General features: G+C 36.1%; 1 protein-coding gene across 1 annotated transcript; it reads left to right on the plus strand.

The window, feature by feature from the left end:
* The first annotated feature begins 859 nt into the window (after positions 1 to 859).
* Positions 860 to 2755, plus strand: LOC107780847 (E3 ubiquitin-protein ligase APD1). The gene is made up of 4 exons (XM_016601449.2): positions 860 to 1635; positions 1809 to 1878; positions 1967 to 2261; positions 2370 to 2755. The coding sequence occupies exons 1-4, from the start codon at positions 1558 to 1560 to the stop codon at positions 2446 to 2448; spliced, it is 522 nt and encodes a 173-aa protein (XP_016456935.1). The 5' UTR covers positions 860 to 1557; the 3' UTR covers positions 2449 to 2755.
* Positions 2756 to 18802: the final 16047 nt, after the last annotated feature.

The raw sequence follows: 18802 nt of genomic DNA on the forward strand, positions 1-18802 counted from the left end.
AATTAGATGTTATATTTTATTTTTTATTTGATATGGTATCATAAAATCAGAACTATTGGTATTACTTTTCGTCATGTGGTTCATGAGAAAGTTTTTTCTCATAAAATAATTTCTCCATACTCTGTATTTTCTTTCTTTCACACAAACACACACAATAAAATAACGTTCTTTTCTTTACTTTATAGTACTGCAATTTTCTCGGGAGCTGACTTCCCGCAGCTTTCTTAACATCAAACGAAGTCTTAGTTGTACGAAAGAAAAAACAATTCCAACTGCGAACTTATTGACCTATTCCAACTGCTAAGTTATTGAATTTGTTTTTAGAAAAAGTAACAGCCCAGTTTATTTTTATATTGAAATCGAGCAAGTAATTAACCTTTTTCTCAAATATTCCTGCTTGTTGGAGCTTCGGCACAACAATTTAAGTCGTTCACATCAATATCATAATAGTTTCTAGGTTGAACTTGAACGCTGATGGTGGAGTAGGACCATTTATATCGCTTTTATTTGTAGCAAAAGTGTGGGGACCGGGCCTACCGACTCCCACGCCATAAATAAATATATATACACAAAATTTTAAATAAGTAATTTAATAGGTATGGGCATATAGTGGGTAACTTGGCACCACTAAAAATATTTCGGCGTAAAATAGGAGGCAGTATTATTATTATTTTGATTAAATTATTGCTCTGTTTAGAGGAGGAGTGGCTTATTTTCTTAGAAGCTGATGTGAAGGAATAATGCCAGAGAAAGCAATATTACATGTACTTATGTGTCTTTTGATTCCTTCCCACCTTCTAACTGTCTGTTGACAGGGACACATTATCTACCATTCCTAATTATAAATAAAGCCTTCTCTTCTCTGGTAAGTAACTCATGCTTGCAAGTTGCAATTTTGCCATTTTGCTACTTTGTTTTTTTCTTCTTCTGGATTTTGAGTGAGCCCTTTCATTTAAATTCTCAATACAACAAAAAGCTATTTTTGTTTGGATTCTTTAGAGTAACTGGAAATTTCGGGTTGCTTATTTTCTTGTTTGTTGCTTAGTGTTGAGCGAAAGTTCCATTGGTTTGTGAGAAAGTGAAAGGCTATATATTGCTTTTGGTAGACGAAATTAAACTTACTGTTTTTCCTAAGTAAGGTGAAGGGCTTTTCCTACTTTTAACTTAGGTTAATGTCTTTTTTCTGAGAAAGGGAGAATCTTTGGGCCATAAGTCCTTTTGCTTGGCTATTTTTTTGAAAAATCTAGTTGGGTAGTTTCTTTATTTGTTTCTTACCACCTTTTTCTTTCTGGGGGAATTTTACTTTAATTAGTGCAAACCTGGACTGTGAAAGTGGACACACTAAATTCTAGAAGTACTACTAACAACTTCCATCAAAGTCTTCGAAGAACAAATATTTCCGTAATCTCTACGCAACAGTTGAAGTCTTATCTTTTTTTCAAATGGTGCCTTGAGTGATCTTGTCAGTGCTTCATCATTTGATTTCGACGACCTAGTTTGCAAAGGAGGAGCTAGCAAATTGCAGATTACTCTGGCAAAAGCAGAACCTTAAAGAACATGTCTTCAAATCTAGTAGTACCTGGTCCAATTCAATTCAATTACAGTCAATACGAAATCCTCGTCTCCCTAAATCAAGTAAGTCCCTATAATCTCTGTCCACCTATATATCATGATTATGCTATTAATTCTCAGATAATATGTTGTTGAACTGATGAGTAATATCTCATCTAAAAGTTTAAATTGAAAAACATATTTTTATTTATTTAATTTATGTTGTCAACGTCTGTCTATCTGATTTTCTTAATCAGGGAGATCAAGATCAACGACAGGCTGCATTCGAGTACATTCTCAACGTGATCGTTTACTCATCAGTTATCCGTAGGTTGCTGTACTCATTTGCAAGACACAAATATCATGGGCTAATTTTACTGTAAGAAATTGACATTTTGATTTGATCTTTTTTTAGTGGTGTTGCTGATGGTTGCTGCGTTGCTTATCAAATTACTTGGAGTTTGTGAGGGTGAAATGGCAAGAAATGATGCAGTCAGAAGAGAAACAGACAGATTAATTTCGAAAGCAAGCGCTTCTTTATCCTATGGAACATGTGACGAAGATGATTTAGAATCTGGAAATTGCAGTCGTTGTAGTTCTTCGGAAGATCTGTATGATGAAAACATATGCATAGTTTGCTTTGACGAGAAACGAAATTGTTTCTTTATTCCATGCGGCCATTGCGCTACTTGCCACGCATGTGCCAAGAGGTGTATATTAGTATTTTATTTAGTTGATTTATGGATCAGCATATTGATCTGGAATATGAGTTGGCACATTAACTGAAGTGGGATTTTGTTTTTTGTATTTTAATGCAGGATTACTGAGGAAGAAAACAAGAATTGCCCAATTTGCCGGAGAGTAATCCGCAGAGTAAGAAGAGTGCTTATTGCATAAATTCACGTTTCCCTTATGTAGTTAATGTAAATGATGCACTTACATCGACAATGGTGATATTACCACGTCTTTTTTGTTTATTTTTTATTGCACGTTGCTGGCTTGCAATTTGATAGGAATAGGAAAATTATGAGGTACAACACCTTTGTCTACTTGTACACTCAAGATAGCCTCGTCCTCGTGGGCAAGTGGCGGATCAAAAGTTAACTTACTGGGGAACTAAAAGATACGTACGAGACCACTATAATTCATTTTTGCTAGTCTCTTTGGACTTCTGAAGTTGAATTTTGTCCCCTTTTCTCTTTTCCATTCCACTCTATATATTTATCTCTTTCCCAAGCAAAGCGAAAGGATAAGATAAAATCAGGTCAAAACACTTGTCGACGCAAGCTCCACCCTTCCTTTTACTCCTTATTCCTTGTTTTTCTTAAATTCAAGTTAAATATATACACTTTGATCTCTAAGTAAGAGTAACAAAATGTCAGAACATCGCTAAGGGGTAAGGAACACAAAAGGAGATACGTAGGAAAAAAGAACATACAATTTGTTCACAATGGAACCACGAGTTTGACTTCTGCAGTCAGTCGTTGGGTTTTCTCAACTTCCTTTTTAACTGGGAAAAAAGAATACATAATTTGCTGCAAATCATAGGAGTTATCAATTATTCAACCTCAAAACTTCAAGATCAACGTCTAGCAGAGTGAAATATGCTCCATTTGACAGGCTCTTCAACTATCTTGTTGATTCTGTCATTGAATATTTGCGTGGTTCAAATGTTGGACTTGGGAGCAAAATCAAAATCTACTAGGCTGAATTATGCTCCATTAACAGCCTCCTTTTTGATTCTGTGGTCGAATTTTTGGCTGTTTAAAATGTTGGGAGCTTTACTTTCCATTCAAACAAATACTGACATTGAAGATCAATGGAGATGCAATGCGCACAAAAAAAAGCGCTTGGTCTTGAATTTGGGATTTGATTTTTACACAAATAGCCCTGTTTGTTTACTTTTTCTAATAATATACATAGTTTATACATTCATTATACACAATTATACACATATAATATACTCTCTCCGTTTCAATTTATGTGAATCTATTTCATTTTTAGTCCGTGCCAAAAAGAATGACCACTTTCCTTATTTGGAAATAATTTACCTTTATGTAATGATTTATAGCCACACAAAATATATGTGCCTCATTTTACACCATAAGTTCAAAAGTCTTCTCTCTTGTCTTAAACTCCGTGCTCAGTCAAATGAGTTCACATAAATTGAAACAGATGGAGTATAAATTATGCATATATTATACATTCACCTACTATTTTTAATTTAAGTAATTGGGTGGCAACTATTTGAGTTAATTCTTCATTTAACTGGTAGACAAGCTGCTAATAGGGGCCTGAATGCTGACTGCCCGAAATGATCTTTGGTCATTTCGTTAGAAGTGTAATATTGACCCAAATGAAGAGAAACGCAGTCTGAATATCCAACTTGAGGATATGTACATGCAGAGCCCATACAGTTTGATTCACCACTGGAACATTTGTATTAGTTTCCAAAAGTATTCCCAAAAATAAAACAAATAGATTAACTTCTCCAAATAACTCACCCATAAAAATATCAAATAGGGGGAAAGGATCCTCAAAAGAGTATAATTATTTGGTGAGTCAACAATGAAGCCTATCTTGTGGCACATCAGAGTTCAAATCTTTTAACACTCAAGTAATTGTACTAGTAAAATAATAAATAAAAATAAAAATAATAATCCAGTGTAATAAAGCTTGAATTGAAAACTTCTTTGAAGCTTGGTAAAGTGACACTTGGCTTCATTTGTTTGCACTTAATGGATGTCTGAATCTTAACTATTCAGATCTTAGACATTAAGTGCATTTATTTTTAAACTCTGAATCTTAATTATTTAGATCTTAATCATTAAGTGTGTTTATTTTTTTACTTCACAACCACTTAGTCCTCATTTGTTTTTTTTAAGATTAAGTTATCTGAATCTGAATACACGTCTGAATATCAAAATGTGTATTAAGATTAAGACATCTGAATCTGAATACACATCTGAATGTTAAGATGTCTATTAAGCTCTGAATACTAAATGATTAAAACTGTTTGATTTTTAACATCTGAATGTATAAAATTTACGTTTATTAATAAAATTTACGTTTATTTGAAAATTAATAAACATAAAATTCAAATAAAATACTAATCAATCTAATATTCCATCACTAAAATATATAGCTTTTTAAAATATGATAGTTGCTGGTGCTGATGGCTAACGGTAGTGTTTGTGAATGCCGACTAAAAGCGGTGGTTGGTGGTTGATAGTGGTAGTTTAGGGTAATAGCTAGTGGTGATTAGTAGTGGTAGCTATTATGATTGAGGATGGTGGCGGTGGGTAGTGATAGTTAATAATGGCGGGTGGTGGTGGTAGTAGTTGTGATTGAGGAAGATGGTGGTAGGTGGTGGTAGTTTATAATGATGGGTAGTGCCAACTATTGTTGTTGATGGTGATAGGGTGGTTAGTTGTGGTAGTTGAGGTGGATGAGTGTTGGTTGTCGTTGATAATGATGGTGGTGGGAGTGGTGGGATGGTGGGTGGTGGTAGTCAACAATGGTGGTGGCTATGATTGAGGATGATGTGGTGGTGAGTAGCATGGTGGTAGTTGATAATGGTAGGCGGTGGTGACAGTTAATAATAAATATGGATGATAGCATCTTAATGAAATTAAGTCTCTGTTATAGATCTTAATGATACAGACCTATTCAGACCCATTAAGTGGCTGTGAAGTAAAAAAAATAAACACACTTAACAATTAAGATTTGAATAATTAAGATTCAGACTTTAAAAACAAACGCACTTAATGTCCGAGATCTGAATGATTAAGATTCAGACATCCATTAAGTGCAAACAAATGAGGCCTAATGGGTCTGCATAGGTCTGTATGATTAAGATCTATAACAAAAACTTAATTTCATTAAGATGCTATCATCCACATTCATTATTAATTGTCGCCACCACATACCATTATCAACTACCACTACCAACAACAACATCCTCAACCATAGCCGCCACCACTACCACCACACCCCCACCACCATCATCCTCAACTATAACCGCACACTCTCCCACCTCAATTACCATAACCAATCACCCTATTGACGAGCGCAAAATATACACTTAAATTGTGCTCGCTAGTCAAGGATAATATAGTATAATTATCATCTCCACATGGATTGGATTTAAATAATATTCTCGTAGTTTGTAGCTCGATTGCTATCCAAAAGGATCAACAGTGGAGATTTATATAAATTATAACTACAATTAACTAAGAATCTAAAGGTATTGACTAATGACAATTGCAACAAAGGTAAGCAACAGAGTTATCAATGGGAGAAAATATGGGTTGATAGGATAGGTGCAAGATAATTGTTCGGGATCTAACTCTATATAATTCACTTCTAATGTTCAAGTGAGTATCTCGAATTCACTTAATTATCAGTACAGATGTTTAGTAGAAATTCCTCTCTCGATTAAGTTTCAACCTCACAATATGAACCAATTTAAGCTCGGTGAAGATATTCAAGAATTCGTAATGGATTGGTCTTTAGGAGAACCTCTTTTGATTATCCTCCTAACTAGGTTTAATCAAGGATTCAACTAGCCTCTTTCGATTACTTAAAAGAATCTATGAACTCAACCAACAATATAGTGCAAATATATCACAAGTTATGCCTCTTTTGATTACAAGAACAAGTGAACATATATGCAACAATTAATTCTTCCAAAAACGATTCAAATACATAAACATAGAGTTATAATCCACAAACAACCATCAATACACTAAATCCATCAAAACCTAAATGGTTCTACTCCATAGACATAGAGAAGCTCATCACAAATAAAATAAAAGTAGAGAAAAATATAAATACAATCCAAACCCAGATTTGAGTGAGGAAGGAAGGATGAAATCCTTGTCCTCTTGCTTCTTCCTCTTCTCCTTAGCTACCCTAAGTCTAAGGTATGTCAAAAGTGCAGAAATAGTATTTTTTTCCGTGTATTTAACTATCCCCCAAATGAACCCCAGATGAAAATACCCTTTTTAGCGAAATTCAGAACATACTCTAATAATTTTGCACTACCGTGCCGCACCATGCGACGCGCTAGTGGCAATTTCCAGAACAATTTACAAAATAGATTCTGGGCACATTTTGCACAGCTGCGCCTCACCATGCGACGCGGTAGTTGGGAATTTGGAAAATATAAAACATGATAGTTCTAGCTATTTTAAATAGCTTTCCAATGAGATATTGTGGAGTCTAAACGGATTTCTGAGCGAAAGGTTATGTGTATTTTACTGGACAATGCGAAGTATGTCTGCTCGATTTTTCGTTTCGTTCTTAAAGTGCACTATCATCCGTTGATCCCCGAACATGATCTCAACTTAATCCTTGGGCTTTTACTCAGATTTCAAAGCTCAAGAATAGCTTGAATTCATTCCATAACATCTACATAGATCTGAATCACTCCTACAAGGCATAAAACACATAATTAGTACAAAACACTAGCGATTAAAGTTCAAACTCAATTAAAGTGCAGTAAATTGGAGTGCAATAAGCGACTAAAATACGAGATTATAGACTACCATCAACACCCCACACTTAAACCATTGCTCGTCCTCGAGGAATCAAACCACACTTTATATAGACACACCTTACTTAGCAACTCTCCTAACTCATTACACCAAGAATATTTAAAATAGACTAAGCACAATAGTGTAACATCCTCGCCTCAAGATTTGACTCGCAAGCACCACGCATTATTTATAACCCGCTCACTTACTCAAACACAGAGGTCAAGCATTACCTTTCCTTCGTGAATCAAGTGCCCTCACACAATAATAGAGAGTAGTTCTACACACAATAAGATTTAAGAACAATCAGGAACTCAAGATAGAAAAAATTCACTCACTCTCAGAACAACATTCATATGCCACAAAAGATGCACCATAGGATTGCCCGTAGTGTACTACTCTACTAATAGAGCTCATTCAGTCTAAGATCAAGTAGAACTTTAATTGGTTGTAATGTAGGCTGCGGGACGATTGTGTTAAAACTGCTGTGTACTTGATCAACAGATTACCATCAACAGTGCTGCAAGGAAAAATACCATTTGAGTTGTTGCATGGTAAGCCACCTTAACTATCTCATCTTAAAGTGTTTGGCTGCCTTTGTTATGCAAGTAGGTTACCTAAAGGTGATAAATTCACAACAAGAGCTAGGAAGAGAGTCTTTATAGGGTATTCAAAAACACAGAAAGGTTACTCAACTAATCGAGCTTGCCCATAGTGTATTACTTAACTAATCGAGCTCATTCAGTCAAGGATCAAGTAGAACTTTAATTGGTTGTAATGTAGGTTGCGGGACGGGTAGGATACATTTAAATATAAGAGTGACTACACCTCCCTAAGCACTTTAATACATAATTACTCGTTCAAAACCCCATACTTATGTCAAACCATAACTCCACCTTAACATCGTTATACATTAACTCCCACTTCTTTAAGCACAATTACATCAAGAGTTACCACTTATCAATGAATATTTTGCACAACAATACACCTATATATTTTTTTTCTTTTCTAATTCAAGTGGCTCTTACTTTTTTAAAACATTCCACCTTTCTTCCTATTTCAATAGTTCTACTCAAAGGCAAAATCAACCAGCCCACACTTTAACTTTTACAAAGTTCATACCAATTTCAAGTGCTCACGAGAGGTAGATGGTTCAAATAGATGGTCAATTCAAACAAAGGGTAATGCTTATAATGTGGTTACTAAAGAAACAGGATTACAGGCTCAACGGGGTTAACTAAGATACATACCAATTTAGTGGGTAGAATATATAGCTGACTCAACAAAGAAATGCATATATCACTTTCAAGACTGAATAAAACTACTATTTCGCTTTGCAAACACATGGGATAAGTTCTAGACATCAAATGCAATGCACAGAATACCCAAAACCTCACACACACATGGCACATAACTCACTCAGGATCGGAGTCATCAAGACACTCTAGTCAAATCAGTTAAGCAAGGTTAAGATCATACAATTTAAGGTGCTTATAAGAGAGTTAAAAAATTGAGCTTAAGCGTCACAACTAAAGCCCTTATTATTCTTATGGCATAATTAAGTCAAGAGATATTGCTTTCATTTAAAATCACAGCACAAGGTTTCCTACTCCTAAAAATATTAAAATTAACTACACCCAATTCAAACAAAACCCTTGAAAAAGAACCGCGGCACAAAGAAAAACCAAGGGGGAAATAATACACTAACTACAAAATAAAATCTTTTTTGGTCTTTTCCTTTCGACTTTATAATTTCAATCAAAAGAAATGAAAACACACACAAGAAATAAAAACAAACAGTTATTTACATATTTACATCCCCACCCCACACTTTAAATTGTGGCATGTCCCCGTAATGCACAATTAAAAAGCAAGGGGTAAAGAAAACTCCCCTGGACTCTTTCAGCTTCTGAGAACTTGTGAACTCCACCCCTAATTCTGAATGCATTTTTCGATTTCGCTCCTCGAGATTCTTTATGGAGCTCATCAGGCCAAAGTCCTTTAGGAATTTTTGAAAGACCTGCTCTTTTCTTTTTTTTCTTGGCCTCATTTTAAGCGGTGGATTGTTCTTGTATGATTATCCTCAACTTATTTTTGCATTCATTCACAAGATCAATCCTTGCATATTCCTGTAAATCCCCAAAAATAAAATCCACATGATCAAGGTTAGAATAAGAAAATAAAGAAGAAGGGTCATGTGAGTATTCCTCTGGTATATCCAAGACCATTTGTTCTTCATTCTCTTCTAATAAAAATTGTGGCTGTGGATAGGTGGATGGGGATTTGAACTCTTCTTTTATTGATGCACAATCAACCCAAACATCATCTTCAATCATCTTAGTTGTAAAAGAGTCCTTTTGCAGAGGGGAAAACTCTCTCTGTAGATGTTCATCATCTCGGGTAGGCTCAATTTCACACAGTATCTCTTTCATATATTCACCATCACAATGAAACGAGCTATGTCTATTTACTAATTGATTCACTTGCATTGTTAGGTTGTTAGTAGCTTCATCATCTTGTATAAACTTCTCTTCCACCTTATTTATGAACTTATACATAAGCTTTTCTAAACTACCATTCTCCTCTTGAGGTGGTTGTCTCACTTTGCTTTCATTCCAGTCATAATAAGGGTATTCATCCCAATCAGAGTCAGAGTTGTACCCATATGACTCCTCATACCTGTACGGACTAGAGATAAAGTGAGAGTGTTCAAAAGATGAACCATAGGAAGAATATCTACCTGCTTGACAATCAACCCATAGATGATTTCTATCACATTTAAAACACATAGCAAACCACTGACAGTGTTCAGCTGCTAACTCTTCAACCGTTTTCTTAGGCTGGTTATATGCAGAATACATACATGCTTGACAATCAACCCATAGATGATTTTCACCGCATTTAAAGCACATAGTAGACCGCTGACAGTGTTCAGCTGCTAACTCTTCAACCATTTTCTTTGGCTGGTTGTACTCCATCTTCACATCATTTAGAGTTCAATAACAAGAATATGCTCTTCAAGATTTCTTCAACCAAAAAAATTTTTTTGAAGAGAAGTTAACCAAACAAACTAAAAATAAAAGAAAAAAAATAAAAACTAATTCCTAAATTAGCACTACACACTATTTCAAATACTATTGATTGTCAATCCCCGGTAACGATGCCATTTGACGAGCGCAAAACACACACTTAAATTATGCTCGCTAGTCAAAGATAGTATAGTATAATTATCGTCTCCACAGAGATTAGATTTAAACAGTATTCTCGTAGTTTGTAGCTCGATTGCTATCCAGGAGGATCAACAGTGGAGATTTATTTAAATTCTAACTATAATTAACTAAGAATCTAAAGTTATTGACTAATGACAATCGCGACAAAGGTAAGCAAGGAAGTTATCAATGGGAGAAAATATAGGTTGATAGGATAGGTGCAAGATAATTGTTCGGGATCTAACTCTAGATAATTCACTTCTAATGTTCAAATGAGTCTCTCGAATTCACTTAATTATCAATACAAATATTTAGTAGAAACTCCTATCTCGATTAAGTTTCAACCTAACAATATGAACTAATTTAAGCTCGGTGAAGATATGCAAAAATTCGTAATGGATTGGTCTTTAGGAGAACCCCTTTCAATTATCCTCCTAACTAGGTTTAATCAAGGATTCAACTAGCCTCTTTTGATTAATTAGAAGAATCTATGAACTCAACCAACAACATAGTGCAAATATATCACAAGTTATGCCTCTTTCGATTATAAGAACAAGTGAACATAGATGCAACAATTAATTCTTCCAAAAATAATTCAAATACATAAACATAGAGTTATAATCCACAAGCAACCATCAATACACCAAATTCATCAAAACCCAAATGGTTCTACTTTATAGACATGGAGAAGTTATTCACAAATGAAATAAAGGTAGAGAAAAATATAAATACAATCCAAACCCGAATTTGAGTGAGGAAGGAAGGATGAAATCCTTGTTCTCTTGCTTCTCCATCTTCTCCTTAGCTACCCTAAGTCTAAGGTTTGTCAAAAGTGTAGAAATAGTGTTTTTCCCGTGTATTTAACTATCCCCCAAATGAACCCCGGACGAAAATATCCTTTTTAGCGGAATTGAAAACATACTCTATGAATTTTGCACTACCGCGCCGCATACTGCGTCGCACCATGCGACGCGCTAGTGGCAATTTCCAGAACAATTTACAAAATGGATTCTAGGCATATTTTGCATAGCCGCGCCGCATGCCGCGCCGCACAATGAGACGCGGAAGTTGGGAATTTGGAAATATATAAAACATGAGAATTGTAGCCCTTTTAAATTGCTTTCCAACGATATATTGTGGAGTCAAAACGGATTTCGGAGAGAAATGTTATGTATATTTTACTGGACAATGCGCAGTATGCCTGCTCGATTCTTCGTTTCGTTCTTAAAGTGAACTATCATCCGTTGATCCTCGAACATGATCCCAACTTAATCCTTGGGCTTTTACTCAGACTTCAAAGCTTGAGAATAGCTTGAATTCATTCCATAATATCTACATAGATCGGAATCACTCCTACAAGGCATAAAATATACAATTAGTGCAAAATACTAGCGATTAAAGTTCAAACCCAATTAAAGTGTAGTAAATTGGAGTGCAATAAGCGACTAAAATACGAGATTATAGACTACCATCAACACCCCACACTTAAACCATTACTCGTCCTCGAGGAATCAAACCACACTTTATATAGACACACCTTACTTAGCAACTCTCCTAACTCATTACACCAAGAATATTTAAAATAGACTAAGCACACTAGTGTAACATCCTCGCCTCAAGATTTGACTCACAAGCACCACACATTATTTATAACCGTCTCACTTACTCAAACACAGAGGTCAAGCATTACCTTTCCTTCGTGAATCAAGTGCCCTCACACAACAATAGAGAGTAGTTCTACACACAATAAGATTTAAGAACAATCAGGAACTCAAGATAGAAAAAATTTACTCACTCTTAGAACAACATTCATATGCCACAAAAGATGCACCATAGGCTTGCCCGCAGTGTACTACTCTACTAATAGACATATACTAGAAGTAGCAAGAGCATTACGTTTTCAGAGTTCAATGTCTATAATATTCTGGGGAGATTGTGTTAAAACTGATGTGTACTTGATCAACAGATTACCATCAACAGTGTTGCAAGAAAAAACACCATTTGAGTTATTGCATGGTAAGCCACCTTAACTATCTCATCTTAAAGTGTTTGGCTGCCTTTATTATGCAAGTAGGTTACCTAAAGGTGATAAATTCACAGCAAGAGCTAGGAAGAGAGTCTTTGTAGGGTATTCAAAAACACAGAAAGGTTACAAATTGTATGAACTTACCATCGGTTCTTTGTTCGCAGGGATGTTCTGTTTAAGGAATCACTATTTCCTTTTAAAACTGAAACACAAGAGGAATTGGGTGACATTTTTCTGTTTAAAGAGACAATGAACACATGAATAAGCCAATCACATGCAAATGATTCTCATGATAAACATATTGCAGAGGAGGAACTGACACCTAAAACCACATATTTAACAACACCAGATGCAATGCTAGGAGTGGAGAATTCAGTTATAGTTTCACAAAATCTCATTGATGCAGCACCTGACACAGGAGAAACCGTGGGTCAACCTCAAACAAATGAAGCCCATGTAGTTGCAGGACCCGATCAGGTTGAGATCCAACCAGTTGAGTTTAATAGTAGAAGGAGGTCTTCATAATGAGATGCATGATCATGTTCAAGCAGGCTCACATGGGAGACCAAGCAGAACAACCAGACCTCCAATTTGGCTCAGTGACTATGTCACTTCTGCCAAGCCAAAGGCTCATTGTTCCTATCCTATATCCCAATATGTGACCTACACTCATCTCAATCCCACCTATCAAGCCTACCTGGGTTCTTTCTCTGTGCCAACAGAACCTAGATCATTCAAGGAGGCTTCTAAAGATCGCAAAACTTGGGAATTAGTTCCACTACCTGCTGGAAAGAGGGCTATAGGCTCCAAGTGGGTATACAAAATAATGTATAAGGACAATGAGGAGATAGACAAGTACAGGGCTTGTTTGGTGGCAAAGAGATACACACAAAGGGAAGGACTGGACTACCATGAAACCTCCCCCCAGTTGCAAACAGTCAGAACAGTCATTAGTGTGGCAGCTTCAAAGAACTGATTTTTGTACCAAATGGCTGTAAATAATGCTTTCCTTCAAGGAGATTTATATGAAGAAGTCTATATGGATTTGCCTCAAGGTTTCCATAAACAGGGGGAGTATAGGGTATGCAAGCTTTTAAAGTCTCTATATGGACTCAAACAAGCATCGAGGCAATGGAATATCAAGCTAACTATTGTTCGCAGGGATGTTCTGTTTAAGGAATCACTATTTCCTTTTAAAACTGAAACACAAGAGGAATTGGGTGACATTTTTCTGTTTAAAGAGACAATGAACACATGAATAAGCCAATCACATGCAAATGATTCTCATGATAAACATATTGCAGAGGAGGAACTAACACCTAAAACCACACATTTAACAACACCAGATGCAATGCTAGGAGTGGAGAATTCAGTTATAGTTTCACAAAATCTCATTGATGCAGCACCTGACACAGGAGAAACCGTGGGTCAACCTCAAACAAATGAAGCCCATGTAGTTGCAGGACCCGATCAGGTTGAGATCCAACCAGTTGAGTTTAATAGTAGAAGGAGGTCTTCATAATGAGATGCATGATCATGTTCAAGCAGGCTCACATGGGAGACCAAGCAGAACAACCAGACCTCCAATTTGGCTCAGTGACTATGTCACTTCTGCCAAGCCAAAGGCTCATTGTTCCTATCCTATATCCCAATATGTGACCTACACTCATCTCAATCCCACCTATCAAGCCTACCTGGGTTCTTTCTCTGTGCCAACAGAACCTAGATCATTCAAGGAGGCTTCTAAAGATCGCAAAACTTGGGAATTAGTTCCACTACCTGCTGGAAAGAGGGCTATAGGCTCCAAGTGGGTATACAAAATAATGTATAAGGACAATGAGGAGATAGACAAGTACAGGGCTTGTTTGGTGGCAAAGAGATACACACAAAGGGAAGGACTGGACTACCATGAAACCTCCCCCCAGTTGCAAACAGTCAGAACAGTCATTAGTGTGGCAGCTTCAAAGAACTGATTTTTGTACCAAATGGCTGTAAATAATGCTTTCCTTCAAGGAGATTCATATGAAGAAGTCTATATGGATTTGCCTCAAGGTTTCCATAAACAGGGGGAGTATAGGGTATGCAAGCTTTTAAAGTCTCTATATGGACTCAAACAAGCATCGAGGCAATGAAATATCAAGCTAACTATTGTTCTAATGGAAGCTGGGTGCTGTCAAAGTCCTCATGATCATTCTCTGTTCACTAAACAGGAAAAATGGTGTATTGTGATCATTTTAGTCTATGTTGATGACCTACTTATCCCTGGGAGTAACAAGGACCTCATTGATGAGGCAAAGCAGATCTTACACAACAATTTCAAGGTCAAGGATCTTGGAGAACTTAAGTATTTCTTGGGTATTGAAGTGTTGAGATCAAAGCAAGGGATACTTCTCAATCAGAGGAAGTATGCCTTAGAACTAGTTTCTGATATTGGACCGAGTGATGCAAAGCCAGCCACAACACCACTTGAAGCCAATACTAGACTAACCACTATTGAATTTGACAAATTAACAGGTGACATTGATGATCCTCTGCTAAAAGATATATGCAGTTATTAAAAATTGGTGGGAAAACTGATTTATCTTACCATCACACGCCCAGATATTTTTTTCACAATTCAAGTACTCAGTCAGTTCATGTAGCAGCCAAAGAGGTCACACTGGGAAGCGACATTGAGGGTGGTAAGGTACATCAAAGGTTGCCCTGGTTTAGGGGTATTTCTAAGCTAGGCCTCATCTACTCACTTAACAGCCTATTGCGACTCTGGGGGGGGGGGGTTGGGCAGCTTGTCCTAATACCAGGCGCTCAGTCACATGATTTGTCATTAAACTAGGTGACTCCTTGATCTCATGGAAGTCGAAAAAACAACACACAGTTAGTCGAAGCTCAGCAGAAGCTGAATATCGTAGCATGGCATCTTGTGTGGCAGAAGTTGTGTGGTTGGTTGGTTTGTTACAAGATTTAGGTGTGCCTATCTCCAGACCAATCCAACTTCATTGTGATAGCAAAGCACCCATCCAAATTGCAGCAAATCCCACATTTCGTGAGCGCACCAAGCATATAGACATTGATTGTCATTTTGTCTGAGAAAAGTAAAGGAATGTCTCATTCAAACCAAGTATCTTGCTACACAATCTCTGATTGCAGACCTCTTAACTAATGGTCTTGGAGTCAGCCAACATCATCTCCTTCTTTCCAAGCTAGGAGTGTTCGATGTCTTTCACCCTCAAGCTTGAGGGGGAATTATGGAAGATGCAAAGTAATGAGCAATGAGGAGTGCAGCTGAGCAGTGGTCGAATGCAACTTAGCAGTGATAGTTAGTCTTAGATGTTAGTGAGCTGTCCAGAAGTTAGTTGCAAAGTCGGTTAGTTAGAGCACGTGATGTGCACGTGTGAGATGTGAGCTAACATAACTGACTTGTATATAACTGTGTATCAGCTCTCATTTTGCGGTGGTGAAAATATAGAATACTCCGTCAATTTCCTCTTCTCTTCTTCATCTCTCTAAGAATTAGGCCAAATTCTCATACTGCATCGCTTAATTTGACAGTAACCCAATCTCTTGACTCGGTATCTCAGCTAGCAATTAATTATATTTTACCTAATAAAACAAGTTTGTAAACAAGATAATATAAACTTTAGAGAGACGTACGATGAGGCAAACTGTTACGTACCTAGTTTTTAGTTTCTTATTAAATTTACAGGAGAAGATGAACATCACACGAGAAGAAAGCTGCTGGCTAAGCATTTGCCTATACTGATTAGACAAGAAACAGGAATATAATGCTTTAGAGCGCACTCACACCAAAGAAAAAGATGGAAAAACAAAGGAAAAAAGCAGAGGAAAGGTGGATGCTAACACTTCAATTGAGCGGTATTAACTATTAGTATTAACTTTCAACTACAAAATTTCAAACTGAAATATTCTTATTTTTCAATGGCGCAACTTGGAAAGGAACATGAAGTACAACTGAAAAGACGATGAACAAAAAAGAACCACGCAGCTGCCAGCAAATTAGAACATTATTAGAGGAAGCAGGCATGACTCGTACGTGAAGCGTAGTGAGAAAAGAATATTTGGATGGAATAATAACAACTTTCTAGTTTTGTTTAATTCATATATAAAACTAGTGGAATTAAGATTCTTCTATAACGTTAGAGACATTGTTGTAGCAGATAGTTAATTTTTACGACTATTGTGGTCTCAGTGATTATTAATTCGTTGAATAAATCTAAATAATTATATATCACAATGACGATTGAAATAGTGCCTTTTTTGAAAAGATATCTCACTTCGTGAAAAAATACATCTTGTTAACTTATATAAGTCCTTACATACAAACCCTTACAAAGACGACGCAATTACTCACGAATGTGTATCTAGTAATAATAAGACCAAAATGACCTATGTGAGGTTGGATTAATTCCAAACTTTATAACGAGAGCCAATATCACTAATTGTAGAAGTCCTACTACTTTGTTGTATATTGAAAGTGTTATTGTCTACATCATTAGTTAGTAAATTTCACGTGACGACAATAGAGTTAATTTCAATGGTGGTCATCCAACTAAGTATTAATTTCACAAAAGTCACTCAATTTTTATTTGTCACTTTAAAATAACTCAACTTATAGATTGTAACTTTAAAGTTATTTTGATGGTTTCTCCCACATATATTCATAAAAAATCTGACATGGCAACATAAATTCTGGTAATGGCTTTTTAAAAATGCCACATCAGCTTATAAGAACTCAATTTTTTGATATATGGTGAAATCATCTGAACCGTGACCCATTATACAAATAGCTGGGTCAATATAAAACGAACCCCATCCATTCAAACCAAAAGATGCCCTGGGTTCTAATTCTTACTTGTCTTTCCTTAGACAAACTAAGCATGCTCTATTATGCATTTTAATTGTGAGTGTTGCTTATTAAGCTTTTTTTTATTAAGTATTTTGACATTAAAGAAATAGCATTTTCGCAAATGCCTTTTATTAGTTACATATTGTGCTCCTGTATTGACTATTTCAAATTGAGCAAAGGATTCTAACTGTCAAAATTAACCACTTTTAATGAAATATATTTAATGATAAAAGTAGATAGCACAATGGAATAGAGAAGGAGAAGTGAAAAGTTGGTAATCGGTTGGGATTTGATTTATATAACACAATGGGTTAATGGGCAATGGGTCGGTAAATAGGGACTCCTAAATAAGAGGAAGGGTTGATATGGGATAAAATAATAAAAATGGTCCTTATAAGTTGATGTGGCATTTTAAAAATGATCCTATATTGCCATGTCAGATTTTTCATGTGAATAAGTTGGAAAAACCACCAAAATAACTTTAAATTTATAATCTATAAGTTGAGTTACTTTAAAGTGACAAATAAAAGTTAAGTGATTTTTGTGAAATTAACATTTAATTGAATGACCTGACCACCGGTGAAATTAACACGACGATAATATATTAGTAATTCTAACATATTCCATTTATTCCACTCACATTTGAAAAATTAGAAGGTGTACGTTATCACGTCGACGTGATAATTACTTGTGAAAAGCGTCAGGGACCAGCATTAGCTAGGAGCCTAGGATCATGACATACACATATATTAAACTAACGGATTCAGAAAATCTAGGAGTGAATGCTGCAGTGCTTTTCATGCCTTGCACTGGCAGTATTGTTAAAAAATTGTTTCTTTTCTTCTTTTTTCGAAAACGATACTGTTGCTTGCTGAGCACTTTAGCTTGTTCACAATCTCTATGATTCGTGCTCAGAGAATCTCTAATAAAAACCAATTAACAACGTGAAACCCAATTCTTAACCAGGGAGACTGTTAGGTGGTTAAAAGACAAAGGAAAAATCAGAATGGTGAGTGTGGGAGTTTTGTCGCGTAACGGAAGCGGAGAGGCTTGAGGTACCACTACAATGACACACGATTGCTCGTTGCGGCACACGCACGCACTTGGCGACGCCAGACTCGGCTTCGCCGTGGTTTCCTTTTTTTTATCCCCGTGCCCACTTATTTACCCATGTCTACCCTCTTTATTAATGCCACGTTAATTTCTGCTTCTGGCACACCAAATCAAGATTCGATTTTTGCAATGAGACAGGGACATATTATTGGAGGATGATCTTGACAAAAAGCCAACGTTCCTTTCAAGGAATGGGAGGAATATATGCTATTTGGCTAGTTTACGGTCACTCGCTATTAATAAAAGACGTTATAGAATGGTGCAGTAAATAATGTGGTGTCTGCACTTATTTAGGTGCACATCGACTCTAGTTACTATCTCTCCTTAGTATAAATACAGAATAATGTTTCCACAAGACTTATAGCCTCTTTGGACAAGCTTCTCCAATTATATATATTTATTTATTTATTTTTAAAACGCTTATTTTTTTAAAGTTAAAGTGTTTGATCAAGTTTTTTCAAAAAAAAAAAAATACTTTCGAGCTCTTCCGCTGGGACTTCGT

The sequence above is a fragment of the Nicotiana tabacum genome, chromosome 17, assembly GCF_000715075.1.
Source record: "Nicotiana tabacum cultivar K326 chromosome 17, ASM71507v2, whole genome shotgun sequence".
Classification (NCBI taxonomy): Eukaryota; Viridiplantae; Streptophyta; class Magnoliopsida; order Solanales; family Solanaceae; genus Nicotiana; species Nicotiana tabacum.